General features: G+C 35.4%; 1 protein-coding gene across 15 annotated transcripts in view; it reads right to left on the bottom strand.

The window, feature by feature from the left end:
• The window catches only part of DIAPH2 (diaphanous related formin 2), a 919,875-nt gene that overhangs the window by 826,222 nt on the left and 72,870 nt on the right, over nucleotides 1-20,783 (bottom strand). For 12 of the 15 annotated variants that reach the window (XR_008616350.1, XR_008616349.1, XM_055081634.1 and 9 more), the window contains 2 exons: nucleotides 14,206-14,310; nucleotides 9,130-9,150 (listed from right to left, as the gene is read on the bottom strand). Coding sequence is in view for 13 of the 15 variants with exons in the window: in XM_055081634.1 (XP_054937609.1) it covers nucleotides 9,130-9,150; nucleotides 14,206-14,310 (126 nt within the window). In the remaining 2 variants the exon portion in view is untranslated. The remainder of the gene's footprint in view (nucleotides 1-9,129; nucleotides 9,151-14,205; nucleotides 14,311-20,783) is intronic. The other 3 variants (XM_055081635.1, XM_024129504.3, XM_055081637.1) reach the window with 2 other exon arrangements.

Genomic DNA, 20,783 nt, shown 5'->3' with positions numbered 1-20,783 from the left:
GGGTTCACGCCCCGGTCTGGGAGGATCCCACATGCCGCGGAGCGGCTGGGCCCGTGAGCCATGGCCGCTGAGCCTGCGCGTCCGGAGCCTGTGCCCCGCAACGGGAGAGGCCACAACAGAGGGAGGCCCGCATACCACAAAAAAAGAAAATCTGAAATAATTCTGAGGAAAAGTCTCAGTTCTCATAACTTTTCAGCTTTCAAACATAGAGAGAACCTATGTAACCTCATTTAACTCTGAGAGGATAGACAGATAGATGGATATACATATATGCAGACACATACGCACACACACACTCTATCTACCTAGTATACAGGTGCCAATCACAATTTGTAAAACAGCTCTCTGGATGCAAACCACTCTGCCAAAAAAGCATCATCATCAATGAAAATAAATGATTCACCTAAAGTATACAAAGTAGTTACTATACTCAAAGCACAAGAATTACACTGCATGAGCAATTATGTTCTCCTTAGATCACAAATTCATTGAAGAAAGGAACCATGACAGGTTAGTAAAAATTTACAAACAGATCAGCATAAAAAATGAACTTGGAAAGGTTTTTGTACCTTTGATTGACACTCTTAAAATTCATTTTTGTTTTCGATATTGTTTTGATAGGCGATTGTGGTCTCAACTAGAATAGCACATGCAATGAATGCAGTAATCCAGTATCTGAATTATGGTGACCACAGTAAAAAAAAATTACCTTAAGTGTTACTAGTCACATGACCATTATTTAGCGATGCAGGCCCACAAAGCATTAGGCTCAAAAAGCATTTCATACAAGCATAAAAACTGGATACTAATTCACGTTATGAATATCTGTTGACCACCGACAAAATACCCTGGACAGTACATACCACTCAAAAAACCTCCATGGAAAATGGCCAGACCCCAGGAATCTGGGGATGGAGGCAATGTCTTCCTGAAAAAATGATGCACAGACCTACAGAAATACATATAGTATGTAGCTCAAATGAGAAAATGTGTGAAAGGGCTTTAAAAACTCTAAAGCACTTTATAAGTCTAAGGTGGCATTTTTAAGATGATCTTATTCTGCCGTTACCCCATTCAAAGGAGCTAATTATGATTCAACCAAACAGTCTTTTCCTAACAGATAAGCAAGAACAGAAATCTGATGAACTGAAATGGGAAACTGAATCAAACATGTGAGAAAAAGGCCAAAATTTGATATACAGTAAGTTAAGGTAACTCTTTAATATTGATCATCATCTTAAGAGTGTCTAATTTTTCCCCTGCTGACAACACTACCTGGATCAAGAAAGCATTGTCTCGTAAGAAATATCCCTGTGTCATGCCACTTGTTTAATAATGGTAACAGTAAATTTTGCACAGAGCTTTTAAAGGATATGTGGCATAGAGACCATACTATTTAACAACCAAAACAAATATTAAAAAACACTTCTCATGCTCTATGGCTGATCAAAATTGTTGCAATAATTGAAAAATTAAAAAAAAATTTTTAATAATAAATTTTAAAAAATTGTTGCCATAAATGAAAAATTTAAAAAAAAAATTTAAATAAAAATAAATAAAAAATTTTAAAAATATGAAATAATAACTACAAGAGTGTTAAATGTCTTACACCAAACATCAGATTTTAAATGTATTCTTTTTACCTGATGATATACACAGAGAAAGAAGCTCAATCGAAATTTTTAACATGATCACAAGCAAAATACACAGAAAATAAACTTGCAGTGCAGAATCCTACATGAAAAGGATATCTTTTTGTTTCTAATATCAGGATACACTATAAAACATAACTACTCCATACTCATAAATATTAATGCATCAATTTACAAAATATATGTCTAAACGGAAGTCAATATTCATACTGTCTTTTCGATGTTTCCAAATGCCCAAGGTAAGATGACTTGCTAATATTTTATAATTGACATTATCTTAGCATTCCTTAAACAATGAATTTAATCTGGTATGATGAAATAATGTAATTTATGACAATGCACTGGAAGGGAAGGGACTGATAAGAAACTGTTCTAAAAATGAATGGAGGTTTAAATAACAAAACCTTTCAAAACATATGCAGATATTCCTATCCAAAACAAGTATAATACACAAGCCAGCTTGCAGTATCAAAACATAAGGAAATGGGAAGGAAGCTACTCATTGCACATAATGAATGTGAAATTAGAAAAGACCAAAAGTGGAATTTTAATATTGCTTGTGTTATTTTTAAAAGATCACTTATAAAATATACCCTCATTAAACAGTCTTAGGTCTTATTTTCACCTGATTACCAACTGAGCTTTTCTACTTTATATACACTAGTTAAAAATAATTGCACTGATTATTTTTATTCTGATTGAATTTAGATTTTTAACAAAATTGTCACCACCATAAAACTAAATATTTTGCAGTAGCAACTATCCTACAATTTCTAAACCTATAACAAGAGAAAGAGGAATAAAAAACAATCAAATTGGCGTACAAATAAGCCATGTTTTATCAGGAAGCAGCTACTTCAAACTCCAATAATCAATGTTTTGTCTCCCCCTTCTGGACCATAGAATTATTTTTTTAAAAAAGAAACAGCAAAGTAAGATTTGATCTTTTTTTCACAGGATATATTCAAATAATTGGTCTGACACAAGTGTAACGTTACATGAAGTAATCAAGACAATACTATTAGATCAGTAAACTAATAAAACTTCAATTTAATAATGCAATAGCAGCTTAACAGCCCACCAATACATACTGCCACGCTTAGTGGTATTTTATGGCTATTATAATTAGTAGGTAGCTTGTAGTAAGAAACACATCAATAGCATTTTGAATTTATTACTTTGAGCCTGGCTATAAGTTTACTGTTAACAGGAACTTTCTTTCAGCATGAACTTCTTCACCAGCCTAGGGAAACAAATTCATTTGGCTCTATTTTGAGAAAAAGGTCCTATAATATTCACTCAATCGTGCCCAAAGTTGCCATGCCCCAATTAGGGCAAAGAAACATACATATGTACCTACCCTTCACCTATGATGGGGCTGTCCTTTTGACTCAGATTATTTAGAAACACTGCAAAACGTACAAATGTGACATCCTAATTACATAAAATGGCTTATCTAGTAAGCAATACTACAGGCCACCAAAATGATTAGCTCTTTTCTATCCGGGTCCATTGAGTCAACAAGAAACACACATGACCTTCATTGCCTAGTACAGGTAATGAGGTTGTGGTTTATAAACAGGTAAATGTTATTAGAATGATAAACAACGTATGTCCAGCAGCATATGCAGAGAATATATTTACAATAGTTAAAGTAGGTGTTTGAAACAGAAAACCTAATTATAAAATTCTACTCTATGCTACGAGTGCCAAAGAAATGGTCTTGCGTGGCAATAACTTTATTCTTGTTTCTGTGATTCTACTAATTTCTCCTTGATTAACATGTCTAAACTGAACTCATCCTGTTTTACTCCAAACGTAGTCTTGCTCCTGACTTCTCCATGAAGGCTCAAGTCACCATCACTTCAGTCACCCATGCTTGCAAATTCACTCATTATTGATTCACACATCTCCTCTGCCCTTTTTCATCATTTGCTGAGGCTGATATATTCTACTTCTGCAATCTCTCTCATCTATCACCTCCACTTAGTTCTTACTAACCACTCTCCATTTCAGGGTCTTATTACTTCAAGTACAGCAACAACCCCCAGCTTGATCTCCCTGCCCCAGTCTCTAACCTCTCCAATTTCCACCGCTCCATTAATCTTCCCCAAATGCAACTCAGATTTTGTCATTCCATTGCTCAAAACCTTCCAGGATTCCTCACTGACTATTAAAGTACCATCTCCTTGGCATATCCCTCCTAAAATGACCTTAACCTACCTTTCCACATTTACAACCCCCTGATATACTTAACCTATGCTTTTAGTCACCTTAACAAAAACACCCCCATACTTCCCCTCGGTTCACTCCACTCCATCCGCAGTGGCCTCTTTGCAATTCTTCAAATACTCAAGGCACACTCCTGCCTCAAAGCCAGGGCACTTGATGCTCTCTCTGCCTGTAAAGCTCTTCCCTAGATATCTGCATTGGCTCTCCCCAGTTTCACTCATGTCTGTTCAAATGTCATTTGCTCAGAGAGCTCACCTATCTAAAATAGCACATCCCTGATCACACTCGGCTTTCTCATCTTGCTTTTTTTCCTTCATAGCTCTTACCACTACCTGCCGCTATATTTGATATGCGTCTTGTTGTCTGCCTCCCCAAGTAAAAATAGAAGCTCCATGAGGAATTTATCTGTAATGGTTCATCATCCAAGCACCTAGAATAGTGTCTGGCACATAATAGGTGGGCAGTAACTTTTTATCCAAAAAAGAAAAGAATCTGTGGCTAGAGAGATTAACCAGATCTAGAGAATGAATGAGTGCTGAATCAGGATTTAAATTCAGGTCTTTACGATGCCGAAATAAACACTATCCCAAAAGACACCCTACTGCTTGCCCTAGGCGCTCAACTATTTCTGTCATTAAGTTACTTTATATTTAACATTGTTAGGTCTGGTCATTATAATTCTATTTTCCAATTATCGTATGTAATCATGTCAATTTTTACCCTTTTTTCCCACAGAAGAATGGTTCTGCTTCCTCCTGTGGATACATTATTCCTGGTTTGCAGTGAAATCAAATTAGTCATTTTAGCTGATTCCCAAACCTGTTTCATGCAATGTGTTACTAAATAATAAAAACAATTTATTTTCTTTCAAAAAGTTTACAACACTTACCTATAACTAGAAGCCATTGAAAAAGTCACTCAGTTCTTTCTATCTCTATCCTACTCTAAGTTCTCTTTTGCTATTTTAAGGTATCGATCAGAAGATATTCTACCCTTTCTTAGATAGCATCTATAACAAATCTTCAACTATCTTATTAAATCTTTAAAATAACCTTGTCAATATTATCTTGAGACCATACACGAATTTTTAATTTTTTTCAAAGCCCAGCAATAATCTATACCACATAACACACAGCTTCTAATAAACAGGCAAAACATTCTCTTTCCTCCATCCAGCCAAATCCTTCCCACCATTCTTGACCCAGAATAAATCACTCTATTAAATAGCACACATCTTGAATACTTAGCAAAAAAAAAAAAAAGAGGCAGCTCAAAGTCTCATCTTGTTTTACCATGTTATCTTCATGTTTTATGTCTGTCACACCAAGCATTTCATAAAATTTAATACATTTAACCAAAAAATGTAATTTAGACCTGCTATTTGCAAGGTTCTTAATATGTTAAATATATTAAATATAAACAATAAACTTCAAAACCGTACTGAATTGAGTATTATTATCCTCATTGTGTTAATAGGGAGACTGAGGTTCAGAGACATTAAGTAAATTATTTAAGGTCACACAGTTAGTATGTAGCAGAGTTGGAATCTGAGCTCAGGTCTATTTGCCTCTGAATCCATGACCTCTACTAAAATTTGTATCCCTTCATAGGGTCTATATTGTGGACATAAAAAGACAGACCTGCACGGTAACAGAAAGTATTATTCAAGGACATACATTATTATAAACTAAAGTAATATAGGAGTATTATAAAAGAGGCCCTTAAAGAACATATAATGTAATAGAAACTATAAAATAGAGTAGAAAGTGATTCCAAAAGAAAGTTAAAAATAAAGTGCTATAGAAGTTCAGAGAAATTACTAGGAGGAAATCAGGAGGTGGGGGAACGGCGGGGGGGAAGGTCATCGGGATAGACTTCATGGAAGAGCTGAGGATGGGGAGAATGTTGACACAGGAAGGAAAATATTCGAAGCCAAAAACAAACAAAAAAAAAATCCAATGAGCCAAGCCAGAAGCAAGACTGCTTGAGGCTGAGTGGGTGGTTATGTTCAGGTAACAGCCTGATTTTTAAAGTAAATTTCTGAAAGAGAATAGTGAAAACTAAGGCTAATGGTAGTCTGAGATCAGGAGGACCTCAAATGTCTCCAATTCTGCTTCTAATCCACACTGGAGAGACAAAAGGAAGACAGGGTCATGAAGACCTGGTTCATTACATATTCCATCTTTCCAGTTTCAGTCTGACTCCTACATCACTCATTTTTGGACCAACATATGTAGTCTTTAGGCAACCAGAATACTTAAAGTGGTTATTCTAGGATTTCTTCTGTGTTGAACACTTCTTATGAAATTCTTATCTGTCCATTTGATCAACAAACACTTCCCATCTTTTGTAGATTAGTGAGACCACGAAAAATAAGCCCTTTTGTGCCTGACTTTCACCCGGTGATTTTAAATATTTTTCTTCACTCCTCTCTCTAGTCTCAACAAACAACAAAAAACCTTCCTCCTGAAGGCACCCTTCCCACCTCAACTCTAGAATTAATTCCCTCCTCACTTCCTCTAGAAGCTGGTCTATCCCTAGAGTATCCTCCCCTTATTGCAGGATTTGCAAACTCCAACGTAAGAAGCAGCTCACAGATAAAACAATGGGTATGAAATCATTTCTGCTGTAGATCAATCATAACATCTTTCTCATTATAGTGCCTTTCAAAACACTCTCAGACAAGATGAAACTGTTCACTAAACCATAAGCAGCCACTTTGCAACCTTTCCTATATTACATCTTCAGGCCCTATCTTATATTCTGCTTTCCTGTCTACCTTCCCCATTAGACCTAGTATTCTGAGGGCACCAGCTATGTTCACTGGGGAAGAAAAACATATAATTTATCATAATAAAATGTGTTAAATATTATAATTGAGTTATATACACGGTGCTATGGAAAGGAAGGTGTTATCTAAGACGGCTTCTCCTTCAAAGACTGACATGAAGCTTAATTTTGATGGATATTTAGGAGCTTGCTGGGCACACTCAAGAAGAAAAGGGCATTCTGGCTCAAAGAAACAGAATGTGCTTGATTTAGAGGGATTACAGAATAGGATGTTAAGGAATTGCCCAGCGTTCCTGTAAAGACAGAGGACAGGCGCATGTAAGAATGCAGCTGGAGGTGAAATTAGAAAAGGAAGCGGGGATAAGATCACAAAAGGAACAGGGAGCCATCTGAAAGTTTTGATGGGGTAGGAGCAGCATCTCTTGTAACCATGTAGAGCATGCGTGGGTGGGGTGTGAGAGCCAAGACGAGGAGAGTATTGAGGAGACGGGGCAGTCACAGGTGTGTTAAATGATGGGTCTGAGATTAGGGGAGAGAGCTGAGAGTTATTTAGGAGAAAGAACTTGGTAACTGGATGTGGAGAAATCAGTAATCTTTCAGTAGCTTCTGGCATAGGCCATTGGATTGCTTATGGTACCAAGACCAGAAATATAGGCTGGCTCTGGCCCACATTAAAATGAGCTCCAGATTCCTTCATTGCCCCAAACTCTGTTATTTAACCCCACCCTTACACACCTAAGCCTCCAGTTTAATGCAGGTCCCCACTGACTCACACAAGTTTCCTAGGTAGCACCCCAAACAAATCTCTCTCTATCCTAATCCAGTATTTCTCAAAGTCAGCTCTTGAGCCTACCTTATCAGAATCTCCTGTGGTGCTTGATAAAAAGGCAGAGTTCTTGGCCCTATCCCAGACCCCATGAAGGACAAAATCTGCATTTTTGATACTTTCAACTTTGGGAACCACTAGCCTGATCCAGCCTACCTACTACTATCAAATTTATTTTTCTTAAACCCTGCTTCCCTCATGTCACTTGCTTGCTCCAACTAATTTCTAATCTTCTATGTGGACTTCAAGATCCTCTTTCAACTTGATTTTTGAATCTTTCCAATTTACATCTTTGTTCTTTGTTCCAACAAAGTCAACCTCATCTCTCATTTCCCTCTTCTCCTCCCACACCCTCCCAAACACAGTTTGGTTCTTTCTCCAAGCCTTTGCATTCAATATTACTTCCACAATCTGCGAGCTTCTCCATCATCTCTCCTCCCCAGTCAAATCCCAGCCACCAGATCCTGAAAGTCTAGAAATTTGCATGGAGTTTTCTCTAATTACTCTAACCCTACTTCTCTCTCCTGCTCACGTATTCCTATCACACTTACGATCAGCCGGCACAATTTAAGGTTTGATTATTTCAACATATATTATTGAAACTATAAGGTCTTATCTCATTCTTATTTGCCAGTCATCAGTGTGCCTAACACAGTTCTTGGCACATAATAAGCACTGAAGAAATATTTGTTGATTTTTGAAATCATCCCAAAAGATGGATGGCTTTGTTTTCCCCTAAATGTCACGTGAATTCAAAAAGAATAAAAAAGAGGACTTCAATTTTTAAAAGCAAAACAAATGTAAATATATTTACTATTCTAGATACCACGGTACCTGATGATGCTGAAGATAATGTTTCCTGGCCTGTTTTCGAAATGCAGACTGCTTAATCATGAAGGCAGGGTAATTACAAATAGCTCTTAATTACAATACAGGCCACTTTTGGTGTATTGATGTAATAATGTATCATGTAATTGTGGCACTGAAATGCAGTGTCTGTAGTAAAAGAACCTTTAGAAGACAGCAACAGAAAGAACCTTAAAAGATAATGCAAGCAAATCACTTCAATTTATCCACTTAATAACTGAACCTCAGAGAAACTACATGACTTGCCCAAAGTCACAGAGCTGATGAGTAGCACCCAACAAAGACAAGCACGCGGGTCTCCTGACTGAACATCAAAGGTTGCTCTCATTACACTATGTGCTTAGGGATACTAAAGTCAAAGTCAGATACTTCAATAAGAATTCCTGTTAGCATAAACCAACCTTTTAGGAGTCTCTGCCTGCCATCCTGAAAAACTGAGGTAAAACACACAGTTTTATCAGAATCATAGAGACTGACACGGGCACAATTATGAAAAAAAAAGAAAAAAATTTTAAAAAGAAGTAAAACTTTCTATGACAAGATATACAAGCATATTCTACTTCTAAAGCATTTCCCAAAGCCAAAGGAAAAATACTTACCATAGCTAAATTCTATTCACCTGATCTTAATATTCACCTCACTGTTTTGGTAAAATATACACCAAAAGAAGAACCCAACATATAAAATACTATAAGCAAAAATCACTCAATCCCCAAAAGCACAAATTCACTTCTAAGGGTAAAACACATCTTTTGTACTCACCATAACTTTACTTCCAACTATCTGCATGCAGTGGTCAACGGAGAGTGGTTATGGTGTAAAAAAAAACAAACAGCAACAGTATTAGTAATGAGAAGCTTTTCACAGAAGTTAAGTGTTTAGTAAATTAGTAAATAGCTACCCCCTATGTATACTTTTAATACTTTAGATCTACAGGCTAACACAAATATATCAGTATTGATTTCTACCATATTTCAAAAATGTGTAAAGTCTGCAGAATAAAGATTCCCACATAAAAGATTATTACAACTTGAGGATTTTTTTTTTTAATTTTCTGTAATGGGCTTCTCAGCTAGTACAGTGTAAACATCAAGTAACGCAAGATTAAGTGTAATCAGGCATCAGATATTTTATCAGCCCACAACCCCTCAAAAAAAATTATCACAAGAAAATCGAATTTTTTCCAAATACTGCTTTTTTTTTTCTTTCCTTATTTTAACAGGTATACTATTAAGGTTGAAATTATGTATTTTAGAATATAAATGTTGCATTTAAAGTCATGCATTAAGTTAATAAATAAACTTTAGGTTGAAAACTGGAATATTTTATATTGTTATGAATTTAAGGTTTAAAATATTGTTTTATATTATACTTGAAAATTACAAAGCAGATAGATTGCTTATGATTCTAGTTTTCTAGGTCATCCTAGAATTTCTATTATAAGAGCACAGTTTTGTATATAATGCCAAGACAAAGAAGTAGTTTGTATTTAAACATAGTTATTCATAAGGAGGAAACAGTTCAAAAATTACAACCTCGACTGAGCTTTTCTAATAGTTAAGAGAAAAGAGAATTTCTGAGAATTTGTGTTTAAGAAAGCAAGAAGTAAAATCATAGTCCTAAAACATAATTTTATACTAAAATCCAATCTAAATCATTGCTATCAGTTTCCTACACTTGAATATCAAGCAATGTTCAAAAAAGACCTAATCCACAATTGAAAACCATTAATCTGATAGCAGTTTTATTATCACTATGTGCTCTGTTTTTCAGATAGTACTTTAAAAAATAAAAATCAAATATAATTGAAATCCCAATAAGAATTCTAAGTTTAACAGGATACTGCAAGATACAAAAAGATAATGACAGTTTCCCAGTAAATTATTTCAGAGGAATCCATGAATCTCCAAATAGAGAAGTAGCTTTCTTAAATATTCATTCAACAGACTATTTACAGGCAGTGATTATTTAGTTGAATAAAAGCTTCTGTGGTTCCATTAACCACCTTCTGAATTGAAAGATATGCTATTGACCTAAATTATTTCCTCCCACCAAAAAGACAGGGATCTTATTTGTCCCTTGTTTCTTTAGCACAGACATGAAACTAAAACAATGAATGCAAGCCTTCTTAACAATTAAGGCAGGTCTATACTCGGTGAAACGACCAGAATACCGCCCATTTAATGATTCATTCCGATTGCAAAATGATTGCATTTAGCTAAAGCACATACAGCAAAGAGATTAGATGAGACAAGGAAAGCTAAAAGAAACTGGTTTGGACATGTTTGGGTTCAACTGTTTCATCATATCTAGATGATGCCTCGAAAAGACCCGAGAAAGAAAATATCTGATAATGGCAAAGGCAAAACCATTAATATATGTATACACACATACAAATAGATATACTACAGCTCTCAAATGCTTATTATATGGGTCAATCTAAAAAAATTTAGAGATGTATTTGGTATCACTATTTTGAATTATTTCCTATTGAGAGTTTTTTAAATCAATGATACCTTTCAATGCATCTTCACGAAAATATAATTTTACATATTTTTAAATCTCAACTTCAAAGACTGAGATTTAAGTTAGAAATAAACCAGTTTCTTAATATTCTCATAAGGACATTGACATCTGGCAAACTAATGTTAGGATTTCAGTGACTAATTTTTCCTCATAAACGTCTATATAGGCTGTTAAAAAATAACATGCAACATTCCCTCTAAATCACTGATGTCTTGTGCCTCTCAGGATTATGAATTGATATGACAATGTTGCAGTATTAACAAAGCTTGGTTTTCCATTTCTGAAAACATATGTTGGTGTTTTGAAAACAAAGGCTCTTCCAGATTATCTGTGGCCAAATTATCTACACATACTAACTCCCCTAGATCAGGTCCATAACCGCACTTGCTACGATGAGCAAATGAGTACAGCTCCAGCAGAGGAAAGGCTCTTTTCCGCTCCCTTAAAGTCCATTCATCACTGGCAGAGTTACTCAAGCTACTTTTTCCCTCGCATTCACACAGCTTAACATTCTCTACTAAGGAACTTGAAAAGGAAAAAAACTAAGCAATAGTTTTCATCATTATCTTTCAATTTCCTTTATATTCTCTTATTACAGGCTAATTTTGGCATAGTCAATTACACAATAAAAGACTCTCCTTTGCTTTAGAAACAGGTTTTGAGCCCAAACCTGTGTATTAGTTTCATGTTGCTTTACGGTCCTTATCCACAAACCCAGGAGAATGACCCACGTCTCTTATTGAGCTCATATTTTATTTGTTTTTCAATTCCATACAAAATGACTAATGCAGGTGTTAAAGGGGGAAATGTACAATTTATGTTTAAATTTAATTATAATTTTCACACATTTTACATATGACTATAAGACATTTTTCCACCACGGACTGTAATTCTTAACTTTGCTTTTACTTCAAGATGAAAGTTTTGGCTACTTGTAAAGCATTTTCATAAAGAAGTGGTTACAATCATAACTACTTTAAATGTGGAAACATTTTTAATCAGTGTATCAATATAATGAAAAAGTAAGCATAAAAAAGTATGACAAGCAAAGCATATCTAAAGCCTAATAAAAGACAGCAGGATGCATTGTAAAGCAATTATACTCCAATGAAGATGTTAAAAAAAAAAAAGACAGCAGGATGGAAACCTTGGTTACACATAGGTAAATGGGCATAGGTTAGGTTATAATTTATGCAAATTTTATTGTCATGATCACGAAGAGGTCAAAAGATGAGAGGATGGTTTGTCACTGAATGGCATCCCTATCACCTTCAAAAGGAAATCACACATGCAATTTCCTTTGTTTTCGCCACACAAAACACAGCACTAATGAATGTCTCCCCAAAGTGAGAAAGCTTTAAAGCATGCTTATCAACAGGCTTTCTTTCATCATAATATTTGGTCCATGAAAAATACTTGCAAATAAAATGTATAACCTTAGAGCTCTAATGAAAGTTCTGTACACACACCAGGTGCTCCTATGTGTTCTAAAGGAAGCCAATAAGGATCACATACTAAATAGTTATAGTACTGATTTTGAGCCTAACACCTTAATTATAGTATTTTCAGGTCTTTTGAGAAACATTCAATTTCCATGTTTCAAAAAATGCAATTCTAGAGAGCTCATCCAATGTTTACCCAAAGTTCAGCATTTTAATCTTAAAAATGAGTCTATATATTAAAAGTGCACCTCTCTGGTCAGTTGAAGAGGAAACAATAGGATAAGTGAAAACAAGCTCTACATAGAGATAGAGTCGACATCAAAAGGTTAAGGAGTAAGAGCTTCATACAATCTTGATTATATTCAGTCCCACTTACACAAACAAAAACAACAACAAATGAGCCAGAAACACTAACAAAATCTTATCATTAAAAACACCACGTAATTATTCATGTATTATTATTTGTACTTTGCACTCAGATTTAGCTATATAGATTTACTAGTGTATTTGCCTTTAGGTATTTGAAAAATAACATTGAATGTACACCCTGCACTTCCTAAAGCATTTTACTGTGAACAATAAGCTGAGTACAAAAATGAGGAGACTCATCAGAATTTTAAAGCAAAACCCTATGGCTCACCTAATTCTATTGAAAACGATGCTCACGGCAAATTTCACTTATCACTTGAAACATATTTCTGCCCTTGGATACCAGAAGCAAATTAAAAAACATGCTGTTGCTCTGCTCTGGCAGAGCTGCAATGCGTTATGTTTAAATAGTTCAGCATTCAGATTTAGCTTGCTTGAAATACAATATGGAATCAATACAATTGTAGAATTCAGGGCAAAATGCATCAGTAATTGCCACTGCAATTACTGTACTGAAATAGCATTAATAGGATAGCCAAATAACTTTAGAACATATTTTTCCACTGAAGAGCTATTTTATTCACTGGTCAAGTTTTTAAATTTAAAATATGTATGTCTTAAATGTAAATGTGTGTGTGTGATATACATATTACACAAACATAAAATCACTGTGTGTGATACATACATATATACAAATATAGTGATGTTATGAACTCTAAATGTGAAAAGCTTCCTTACAGAAATGTAAAAGATATATTGCACCATTTCAAAAAATACATTTTTTCTTACAAAAATAAATCAAACCTGAAAACTACTTTTGGAAGCACCTTAGGAAATGAACAAAGCAACACATTCCATTAAAACACGAAGATTTTCCTGCTGAAGACAAGTCTTTTCAATGAACCCTACTTTCAAGTCTTTTGAGACTCGCACAGATTTCATTAAAGCTCCTATTAAACACCCTTCTTTATGTTAAACTTAGCTGTACAATAACCATTATGAGGTAGTTTACAGTTAGCATCACAGAAAATAATGAAAAAAACCGAAACTGCTTATTAAAAACATTGCTAAAAATTTCATGCAAGCAGATACCAGACATATAGCTTTAATGTAAACTTAGTTATTAAATCTCGTGACTAGGCTATGTTTGTATCTTCTCCCTCAAAATCTGAAATGTTCATGTAACAAACTGTGTATTAAGTGGAATACCTGCAAATTGCTGTCATTTGTTAGTAAGTGCACAAAGACTCAGCCCCAAAACTTACTGGATTAACTCAGAGCCCTCTATCCTTAGTCTGTCTTGTTTATAAGAATGGAAGTCTTTCTAATTAAGAACAGTTTTGAAATATATACAAAATGTATTAAAGTACACGTATATGCTTATTTTACGAAGTCTATATAAGTACACTGGGGCAAGAACTTGGAGAGCCAAGATTTGTTTCTTTTTAAGCAGATAACGCTAAGCTCATTATGTGGGTGCCGGGAGATTCTCACTACTTACAGATTTGGCAGTAGCCGAAATATACTGGACGACCATCTCACGCTTGGTGGTAAAATCTTTGTTTCGTAAAGGAGCTTTTCGCTCTTCATTAAGGTTCATGTCCTCCTGTTTAAAAGAACATTTATTGTGAGCATTAGCAAATTTCTGCTTACAAGTTTCAAAAGTGATTAATAAATATTAAACAACAAGGTCCTACCGTATAGCACAGGGTACTATACTCAATATCCTATAATAAACCATAATGGAAAAGAATATGAAAAAGAATATATATATATGTACGTATGACTGAATCACTTTGTTGTACGGCACAAATTAACACACCATTATAAATCAACTATACCTCAATAAAATAAATTTTTAAAAAAGAAAAAGAAAAAAATTAATATTTTTTGTCTTAAAATAGTAAGTCATGCTATGACTAACAACAACCATCATTTTTCTGGCTACTTCACTATTATTTTTCACTCTATATACCATAATCTTATATAAACTTTACCATATAATCATGGTTCATGTCACTACCTACTCAATAAATGAGCAGAAAGAAAAAAAAAAATTTTAACTATTCCATAGAATAAACTGGCAGTTTATAGCATAGATATACATCATACCTTAGCAAAGCTATTTATTTACACTGATAGCAAAAATAAACAGATAAACAAACACTTTACTATTTGGCATATGTTCTCGTAGGATCATTATTATCTAGAAGAGCACATATGATTTGTAAATTAACAGGAAGTATATAGCTACAATATGGTGCTGAAGAAAGATTCATGAGTAGTTGCTGAATTTGGAAAAAAAAAAATCAGAAACATAGTTACCTGGATAGGGATAACAAAAACTAATCACTGTAGAGAAAAATATTGTTACGACAACATACTGTTTTGAGGTTCAATAAGCTTTAATTTGGTTGGAAATCTTCCTTTATATTGTGATACACACATGTATAACATTTTCACTAAACAAATTATTTTTCTTCATTTTGAAACTCATGTCAACCCCTGCAACACATTAAGACAGGGGCCCCCAAACCCCCAGGCCATGGCCTGTTAGGAACCGGGCCGCACAGTAGGAGGTGAGCGGCAGGTGAGCAAAGCTTCACCTGCCGCTCCCCATCGCTCCCCATCGCTCGCATTACCGCCTGAACCATCCCCCACTTCCCTGTCCTTGGAAAAATTGTCTTTCATGAAACCAGTCCCTGGTGCCAAAAAGGTTGGGGACCACTATATTAAGACACTCTTGAAGGGTCACAAAATCAAGTTGGAAAGGACTATGCTTCAAAAAGTAACATCAAATGAAAAGACAACCTACAAAATGGGTGAAAACGTTTACAAGTCATATGTCTGATAAGGGGCTTGTATATAAATTATAAAAAGAAGCCTTACAAGTCAACAATAAAAAGACAAATAACCCAAATACAAGTGGGCAAAGGATTTGAATAGACATTTCTCTAAAGAAGATATACAGATGGCCAATAAGCACATGATGTTCAACATCATTATTCATCAGGGAAATGCAAATCAAAATCAGAGTGAGATAACATTTCACTCCCACCAGGATGGCTATGACAAAAAAGGTAATAACAATTGTTGGTGAGGATGTGGAGAAATTGGAACCCTCACACACTGCTGGTGAGAATGTGAAATGATGCAGCCACTTTGGAAAACAGTCTAGCAGTTCCTCAAAAAGTTATACTTAGAGTTACCACATGACTCAGCTTATACCCAAGAGAAATGAAAACATCTGTTCACACAAAAACTTGTACATGGGGACTTCCCTGACGGTCCAGCGGTTAAGACTTTGCCTTCCAATGCAGGGAGTACGGGTTTGATCCCTGGTCAGGGAGCTAAGATCCCACATGCCTCAGGGCCAGAAAAACAAAAAACATAAAACAGAAGCAATATTGTAACAAATTCAATAAAGACTTTAAAAATGGTCCACATCAAAAAATCTTTAAAAAAAAAAAAAAAAAAGAAACTTGTACATGAATGTTCATAGCAGCAGCAGCATCAGAGTGGAAACAATCCAAATGTCCATCAAGTGATGAATGGATAAACAAATGTCATATGTCCATGCAACTGAATATTATTCAGCCACAAAGAGGAATGAAGTACTGATACATGCTATAGCATGGATGAACCTTGAAATCACATTATGCTAAATGGAAGAAGCCAGTCACAAAAGGCCATATATTATAAGATCCCATTTATATTAAATATCCAGAACAGGCAAATCTATAGAGACAGAAAGTGGATTAGAGGTTGTCAGGGGCAGGGTAAGGGGGGATGGGAGAATTGGGGTGTGACTTCCAACAGATATGGTGTTTCTTTTGGGGGTGATAAAAATGTTCTAAAAGTGATTGCTGTGATGGTTGCACAGCTCTTTGAATATGTGAAAAAAACACATTGAACTGTATACTTTAATAGGATGAATTTTATGGCATCTGAATGGTACCTCAATGTTTTAAAAACAGAAAAAGAAATCAGTATTTTTATCCCTTTACTTGCTTAGTAATTCTAACCATTACTATTTTTTAATCAAGTAAACTAATAGGCCAACAAAGAAAAATACTAAAATTATTTTAAAGATTCATATGTGAGAATGTGGGGGAAAAAACAAAGGACACCTAAAAAGTAATCAAACTGCCATCAATTGAATAGTAACTTCAGTGACAGCAAGAATCTCATGATCTATAGTTGCATCCACTGCAGTGACTCCTATGATGATTAATTCACAATCAATACTTATAAATTTTGTGTATATATACCTATCTCCTTTCCCAATCACCTCCATCACCGTCTCTACCTCTCTACCTTTCCTGTCTTATCTCCTTATTTCTCATTTGTATATCCCACTTGTTAATGACTTACTTGAAGGCAGGCTCTCTTTCTCTGACTAGATCTAGCATTGTTGAATCAAAGTAGAATCAAAGAAACGAGGCTGGATAGCACTTTATAAAGTCCACAGACACTCATCTATGTTCTGTGTCAACTTCAGCTAACAGGGTACTCACTACCTCTACAGGCAGCCCATCCCATTATAGGGCAGTTTAATTTTTGCCAATTTTTTCTTTGGAGGACTGGATCTGAAATACAATAAAATATTAATATCATATTAAGGTGGAAAGACTGTCGTTATTTTTTCTCCTCTACTTTCTAAATTTTGGATCACTTATTTACTGAACACATACCATGCACCATGCACTATGCTAGACTGGGTAGGGAATGCAAATTTGAAAGAGTGCTTGAGCCCACAAATTAAATGAGTTATTATTTGTGAAGTACTTAGAACAATGCCTGATACTTAGTAAATGCTATATGTGTCTGTTAAATAAATAAAAATAAATGATTCATGGTCTAGTAGGGAAGACAGACATGCAAACAAATCATTATAACAGAGGCATGTAGACGATGTTTTGGGAACACAGAGGACAGATGGGAAGGTCAGCAAAGAAGTCTTCATCAGGATTTGGGTCTTGAGAAAAATCTGAGTGAAGGCCAAGAGACTAGCTACCAGACCACAGTGGGCTTCTGTCATGGTTGGCTGCCCAACAGCACTTGAACATGCCCTTTACATTTTAAACACTCTCCCAGTGTCAGCCCCATCAAGGAAGAATCCATAAAAACCACATTTGTCAGTCTCCCTTATAACTAGAGTACAGGTAAGGTGGCTTAGTTTCCACCCATGAAATTCAGGCATAGGAGATGTAGATTCAGAACTATGTAAGGGAGCAAGCCACGAGTAAGCCACCCGTTTCGTTGGTACGGGTGGCAACAGAGATGACGTGGTTATGGAATTGATGGCAGCAGACGTGTCTTTTTTATCACAACAGTTTGACAAAATGGTTCTGGGGTGGCAACAATTCCTTCATCAGATATTTCAGTTGTGTGGTTCTGGAAGTTATTCCTATAATAATGTTACCTGGAGCCTGTTTTGCAACCCTCCTGATTCGTACCTCTTAATGTGTGTGTGTGTGTGTGTGTGTGTGTGTGTGTGTGTGTGTGTGTGTGTGTGTGTGTGTGTGTGTGTGTGTGTGTGTATTCTATTTAAAGTAGCCAGAATGAATTCTCTTATGTTTAATAATTTGGGCTATTGAAGTAATTCAAGTAACTAGTGACAAGAGTCTGAACTAAGAGAAATGATAATCAGATTGGACAGGGGAATAAACTAAAGGAACATGTAAATGTTACATGAAGGCAACATTCTCTCCTTCAGGCTAAAGTATACCTACCAGTTTCAACCTATCTTCGTGTGACATGACTCAGCGTCTCTCTCAAATACTCTGTGGTTTGATAAATCCAAGGAAGGAAAGGACTTCCACGTCCTTCGTCTTGAAATACTATACCTCTATATGGCTTTATTGGCAAGTACATCATTCTGCTGACTCATATTGTGTTTGTTTCCATCAAAACCCCCTAAATACTGCTCATGTGTGCTGGACTATGTCCCTACCATCTCATAACATTCTGGTTAAATTATAGTCTCCTGCAAATGTAGTTAGCATGAATCTGCATCCCCAAGTAGAATCGACTCTGAAACGGTGACAAGATTGTATTTGTACACGTCACAGCCAGGCTTAAGAGTGTGGTAATGTCACCTTTGGCAGTCTCTAGGTAGAGAGTTTGCTCTCCTTCCAGTGACATTTCTCTGTTACCATGTACCTCTAATCCAATTTTTAATGGCACACACTGCTAAGATCATGCTATCAGACTAGAATCATGGAGGCAGGCAGGACATTAAGGGGAATATGGAGAATACAGACCTCAGAGGAATGTCAAGATTAATTGTGATCATGAACCCAAGCCTCATGTATATTAACTAGCCATCAAAGAATGCTAGCTATTAGTGTCATTTTCACTTCCCTGGTCTCATTTCTTTTCTTTCTTTTCCTGTAAATAGTCTAGACCCTTCTTTTTGTTGTTTTATTTTTGTTGGAGTATAGTTGATTTACAATATTGTATTAGCCTCAGGTTTACAGCAAAGCGAATCAGTTACACATATACATATATGCACTTTTTTTTTTTTTTTTAAGATTATTTTCCCATATAGGCCATTACAGAGTATTGAGCAGAGTTCCCAGTGCTATACAGCAGGTTCTTATTAGTTATCTATTTTATATATAGCAGTGTGTATATGTCAATCCCAAACTCCCAATTTATCCCTCCCCGCACCCATATCCCCTGGTAACCATAAGCCTGTCTTCCACATCCATGACTCTACTTACGTTTTGTAAATAAGTTCATTTGTACCCTTTTTTTCTTTTTTACCACTTTTCATCTTACCCCTTAGGTTTGAATGACGAAAGCTTGCTTGCAGTTTTTCTACATACACTATGCTGTTACACACTTCCATTACTTTGTTCATGATGCTGTTCTCTCTGCCTAGAATGCTGTCAACTTCAGCAGCCTCTTCATCTATTAACCCTCATCTTATCCCAGCTCACCGCACCCCACCACACCCAAATCCATATCGGGCTAACTCATGTACTTCTGCTAATTCTTCAGATTTTCCCCAAAGCACCTCATTTAGAAATGACTATCTTCATTCTATTCTTCCATATTAATTTCCTATATTGTATCAATATAAGCTAACTGAGGGCAGAAACTGGGTTCTTTTATTTATTTTTTTTTTTTTTGTATTTCCAAGCAAAGAGTATGCATTCCTGGAATGCACCAGGCATTTAATAAATATCTGTGGAACCAATGTGCTATTTAGGAGCTTTTCTCTAAATATTTTAATTTGCTTTACAGACACAAACATTTTTTATACCTATAAATCTGCTGCATAGGTTGATTGGGACTAGGTACCATTCACATGAACAGAGGAGACCATAATGACTCATCTTATTTTTACAGAAAGAAGCATACTACTAATTAGGCAGCTAATACTTCCAAATCATTAACTCCAGCTTTATAATACAATCATAAAACTAAATAGAGCAATACTCATAATTCAATATTAATTCTAAAAAATTAATTGAATATGAAACTACTTCTAAACACACTGAGTTTTTTTTTTTTATTGAAATATAGTTGATTTACAATGTTAAGTTTCAGGTGTACAGTAAAGTGTTTCAGTTTTATATATATATACACACACACACACACACACACACACACACACACACACACATAAATATTCTTTTTCAGATTCTTTTCCATTATAGGTTATTATAAGATATTGAGTAGAGTTCCCTGTGCTATACAGTAGGTCCTTATTGGTCATCTATTTTATATATAGTAGTGTAAAACACACTGAGTTCTTAAAGTACTCAAAACACAAAAGTAAGCTTTTAGTGTATTTAACATTTAGTTACTACTTCCACAATACATGAGGAGAATGTGGTATTTTGTAATTTAAGAAATGCTGAAATAAATAACTGACCACTTATAATATTTGTATTATATTTGTATCAATCACTTCTTCAGCAAATACACACTGTATTCTTTTTTTTTTTTTTTTTTTTTTTTGTGGTACGCGGGCCTCTCCCGTTGCGGAGCACAGGCTCCGGACGCGCAGGCTCAGCGGCCATGGCTCACAGGCCCAGCCGCTCCGCAGCATGTGGGATCTTCCCG

The sequence above is a fragment of the Physeter macrocephalus genome, chromosome 21, assembly GCF_002837175.3.
Source record: "Physeter macrocephalus isolate SW-GA chromosome 21, ASM283717v5, whole genome shotgun sequence".
Lineage (NCBI taxonomy): Eukaryota > Metazoa > Chordata > Mammalia > Artiodactyla > Physeteridae > Physeter > Physeter macrocephalus.
This window is presented reverse-complemented; position numbering and strand designations above follow the sequence as displayed.